Source organism: Physella acuta, unplaced genomic scaffold, assembly GCF_028476545.2.
Source record: "Physella acuta isolate Inbredline_101_S28 unplaced genomic scaffold, ASM2847654v3 ptg002443l, whole genome shotgun sequence".
Taxonomy (NCBI): Eukaryota; Metazoa; Mollusca; class Gastropoda; family Physidae; genus Physella; species Physella acuta.
Window position 1 is genome coordinate 57,501 of NW_026733928.1, and position 5,000 is coordinate 62,500.

The following is a 5,000-nucleotide window of genomic DNA, read 5'->3' on the forward strand; positions in this document are numbered from 1 at the left end:
ATGAACAAAAATTAGAGTGTATTGATATATCACTTCACGAATGCCAACCCAAAAGTCTAGGGTTGTTCAGATTCCAGTCTCGAGACAAAACGATGTCCCAGAGTCCACCCAGCTTTTATGGGTACCTGACACTTGTTTCTGAAATTAAGATGGTAAAGCATTTGATGTGCATACTAACAGTTGAACTCTACTTCATCTTCTCCATGTCTCTTTGGGCATGAAAGGGAAGAAAATATTATGATGATTTTTATATATTTAGTTACATTTGTAAATAAGTAAGGTTGTGTGTTTGACGTCATTATGATTCCAAGTACTTTCGGGTACTATTAGCTTTGCGAGAGAAAAAATTACATATGGAACTCTTAGGTTTATTTTTATTAATTCCTTTTGTTTTAATTGTGACTACGTTATCTTGTAAAAAAAAAATATTTGAATACTTTTATTTGCAATTTAAGTACATCAACATCACCATATTTTACATATTTTCGAACATCTATCTTTTTTGGCTGTGTTTTAGTAATTCGTTGTAAAAATATTATAACTGTTTATATAACCATTCAATTCAGAGCAAAGTTAGGTATTGTACGGTTCTAAGCTAATAGAATATGAAAGTTTAACAACAAGACAAAGTTAATATAACCTATAGATGAACGAATATCTGGGTATAATTTTTTAATAATTTTTATATAAGTTTTATATAATTTTCTACGTATTCGCCGAGGGCTAAACGTATATATTCTCTTCCAAAAACCATAGCTAAGGTAGCTGTAGAGAAAATGAAGAAAGCTGGAACCAGGTTCGTGTTCGTGGGTATCGGATACGATATTTCCTACGAGCTTTTGGAAACACTAACCCACAGGCCAGGGGACATAATTTTGTTGAATAGTGTCAAGGACAATGCCTGGTTTCCACAGAAATTCTTAGCTAGCAATCTCTGTACAGGTAGAATTTCTTGTGTGTGTTTTCTGTTTGCGCGGGCGTTTTTTTTTTTTTTTTTTTTTTTTTTTTTTTATATGTATACATATAGGGCTACATCCATATATATATATATATATATATATATATATATATATATATATATATATATATATATATATATATATATATATATATATATATATATATATATATATATATATATATATATATATATATATATATATATATCATACATGTATACATACACACATACACATGTATATGTATTTATATTTATTTATAAATGTATACATATATGATTTGTATGTATAGACACATTATGTGTATATGTATTAATGTATATAAAGAGTTGGTGGGTATTGTTGATGTCAGTTGTGTATGTTAATATGTTGTGAGTTTAGTACGTAAAAAGTGTGATTTGTACGTAGGGTGTGTGTTTTGTAAGTAGGTAGTGTGGTTTGTAAGCTAGTTTTGTCATTGGTAGTAGGTGGTGTGTTTTGTACGTACGTCGTTTGCTTTGTAAGTAGGTTGTGTGATTTGTACGTACGTTTTGTATTTTGTACCTAAGCTGTGTTTATTAGAGGAGGTTGTGTCTTTTGTACGTAGATTGTGTATTTTGACTGTCTGATTTTCACGTAGATTGTGTATTTTGACTGTATGTTTCGTACGTAGATTGTGTATTTTGACTGTTTTGTACATCGATTGTTTAATTTGACTGTGTGTTTTGTACGTGTCTTTGTGTTTTGTACGTAGATTTTTTCTTTTGTTAATAAAACTTGACGGTTTTGTGTGTTAACTTGGTTCGTCTTTGTAAGTCAAGTTTGTGTTTTTTGGTAGCTCACCTTAGTTGTGTGTGTCTTAGGTGTAAAAAACATAACGGTTCACGTATGTTAAGACATCTGTTACATTTAAGCTATGTATGTGACAATTTTGTAAAAAAAAATGTTACTTTGTATACTGGGTTTTATGTGTAAACTTTCTGTATTTTAAATTTATATTTAGTACTTTCATTGTATGTAAACTGTATGTATTATTAAATGTAAACCTGGTGAGTCTTTTGCATGAGGACATAGTTGCTTTTTTTTTTTTAGAAATGCTTTTTCTGATATATCAAGGTTCAAAATAATTTTTTATAAAGTACATTTTAAAGGCAGTTTTTATTTTGAATGAATAGTTGTTGTTTTTAATTGTTAATTAATATACATTTAAATATATGTAAGAAAAATATTGTGCTTTTTTACACAGTATCTAAAAAGAAAAAGAAATCTTAAAGGTACTATTTATGTTTTCTTTTTTTTTTTTTTGTTTATTTGAATTTCATTAAGGACTGAAGTTACTTATTGAATAGTCGACTTTTAAGCTGTAGTTACATTAGAATAATGTAAATGTAGTAAAAATATATGCGTTCATGATTTTTTATTTTGTTTTTAACATTAGGTCGAGATGGATGTTCTTCTTTGAAGGAAACATTTACATCGGAAATTACTTTGTATTTGAAAATAAATATTTAGAACAATATGTCATCACCGCTTAATAAACATAAGTGCAAAACTGTATTGGAATTGAATTTATTTTTAAACACTCACACACACACATACATATATATATATATATATATATATATATATATATATATATATATATATATATATATATATATATATATATATATATATATATATATATGGAACTGCATGTTAGATTTTCGGTTTAGCAATGCTACTGTCTAAGGCTTGATAAAGTTTAATCGGTCATAGTCTCAAGCATCTTTATAACGTAATGTTCTCAGGTATAACAGCTATACAAAATCCGCAATCGGGAAAAAGTTGCAGCAAGCACACCATGCTCGACATCATCTTCGTCATCGACGCCTCCGCCAGCATCTGCGTTCACTTCTGGCACAAGCAGCTCAAATTCTTCAGCCAGTTGGTCCGGCAGTTCCCGCTTGGTCAGCGAAGCACGAGGGTGGGCGCGATGACGTACAGCGTAACTGCCTCGAAAGTGTTCGACCTCGATGATCATTCAAACGCCGATGATATGGAAAAGGTACTCAGCGCAGCGAGTAGCTGTGTGGGACACCATTTTAAAATAGATATTTATAAATTATATATATATATATATATATATATATATATATATATATATATATATATATATATATATATATATATATACCTATTTATATACATTTATACATATACACATAATGTGTCTATACATACAAATCATATATATATATACATTTATAAATAAATATAAATACATATATTTGTGTATGTATACATGTATACATGAATCATATATATATATATATATATATGTACTTATGTATTTATGTGTAAATGTATATATATATATATATATATATATATATATATATATATATATATATAGTTCATTTGTCCTGCCGGTTATCAAAAAAGGTTATGGTTTGGTTCAATATTTATTAAAGTTTACTGACGAGATCTCGTGTTTTAGATACAAACTTGTTTTAGTTTTTTAGGTTTTTTACTCTAACCCTAACCTTAGCCCTGCCTTGCCTAATCATACGTTAACGGAAACCATAAACAATGTTTGTCTTAAATCTATTCGTTGCATCAGTTTAATAGTAAAATGTTTGGTAGTTATGTTTGAAGAATAAGTTTTAAAAAACAAAATTATTTTATTTTCATTACAATATTTTTGAGCTTTCTGGTGTACCCTTTCATTGACTAACACAAATGTCTGTCTTTAAAATTATCCATGTGTAGGCCTTACAAAAAGCCAAGTTAGGGCACGGACTTTCCAACTCACACATGGCATTAGAGAGGATACTTAAGCATGATATGTTCGGTACCAAAGCAGGGGGAAGGGCTGATGCACAGGACTACGTTGTTTTCCTTACCGATGGACATTCTACACAACACGAGAAAAGTAACTCACGCAAAAACACGCTTTTTCTTGCTTTAAAAATGTAGCTGTTGTGAAAATTCTTCATTAGAGTCAGCGATATATCGGGCATATGAAGTAGAGTTAATTTTGTTTCTTGACCTCGGCATATGAAGGGATAATGTGTTCAGCATTATTCCCTTCAGTCTAGGGTTTCCCATGTATCAGTAGTAAATAGTTTTAAATTGAACCAAAAGTAGGAGTCGAGTGGTCGGGTCGGTAAAGCTCATGGCTGCTAAACCGAAAAATCTCGAATTCGAACCCTCGGGCAGATGAGGCTCGTTAGCTGGGGACAGCCACTCTTCTAGGAGAGGTAACTCCAAAATCAAACAACTGCTGCCTTGTAGTTTGTTCTTGGTTGGACAAAGGCTATGGAAGCAAATCCAAAAAGAAAAGAAGGTTGAAATAGGAGTAAATGGCCTCTATGGCGCATAACCAGTTGACACGTATACTCATTTGTGTTGAAGGGGGTCCTTTCCAATACTTAAATTTTTAACGAAGAAGAAGACGAATCTGAACAAAATGTAGAGTGTATTGATATATCACTTCACGACTGCCAACCCAAAAGTCTAGGGTTGTTCAGATTCCAGGCTCAAGTCCACTCAGCTTTTATGGGTACCTGACACACGTTACTGAAATTAAGACGGTAGAGCATTTGATGTGCATACTAACAGTTGAACTCTACTTCGTCTTCTCCCTGTGTCTTTGAGCATGAAAGGGAAAAAAATATTATGATGATTTTTATATATTTAGTTACATGTGTAAATAAGTAAGTTTGTGTGTTTGACGTCATTATGATTCCAAGTACTTTCGGGTACTATTAGGTTTGAGAGAGAGAAAAATTACATATGGTACTCTTAGGTTTATTTTTATTATTACCTTTTGTTTTAATTGTGACTACGTTATCTTGTAAAAAAAATATATTTTTTTGAATACTTTTATTTGCAATTTAAGAAGGCCTACATCAACATCACCATATTTTACATATTTGCGAACATCTATCTTTTTGGCTGTGTTTTAGTATATTCGTTGTAACCATTAAATTCAGAGCAAAGTTAGGTATTGTACGGTTCTAAGCTAATAGAATATGAAAGTTTAATAACAAGACAAAGTTAATATAACCTATAGATGAA

At 30.6% G+C, this 5,000-nt stretch overlaps 1 protein-coding gene and 1 long non-coding RNA gene across 2 annotated transcripts in view; both read left to right on the forward strand.

The window, feature by feature from the left end:
• Window positions 1-785: 785 nt before the first annotated feature.
• On the forward strand, window positions 786-2,493 carry LOC131933291 (uncharacterized). Its single transcript, XR_009384928.1, has 3 exons — window positions 786-942; window positions 2,185-2,212; window positions 2,377-2,493. It is a non-coding gene; the product is annotated as an uncharacterized LOC131933291 (long non-coding RNA).
• A 239-nt stretch (window positions 2,494-2,732) lies between these two features.
• The window catches only part of LOC131933292 (vitrin-like), a 5,887-nt gene continuing 3,619 nt past the window's right edge, over window positions 2,733-5,000 (forward strand). The window contains exons 1-2 of the mRNA XM_059290069.1: window positions 2,733-2,985; window positions 3,690-3,852. Of these exons, the coding sequence (XP_059146052.1) occupies window positions 2,782-2,985; window positions 3,690-3,852 (367 nt within the window). The 5' untranslated portion in view covers window positions 2,733-2,781. The remainder of the gene's footprint in view (window positions 2,986-3,689; window positions 3,853-5,000) is intronic.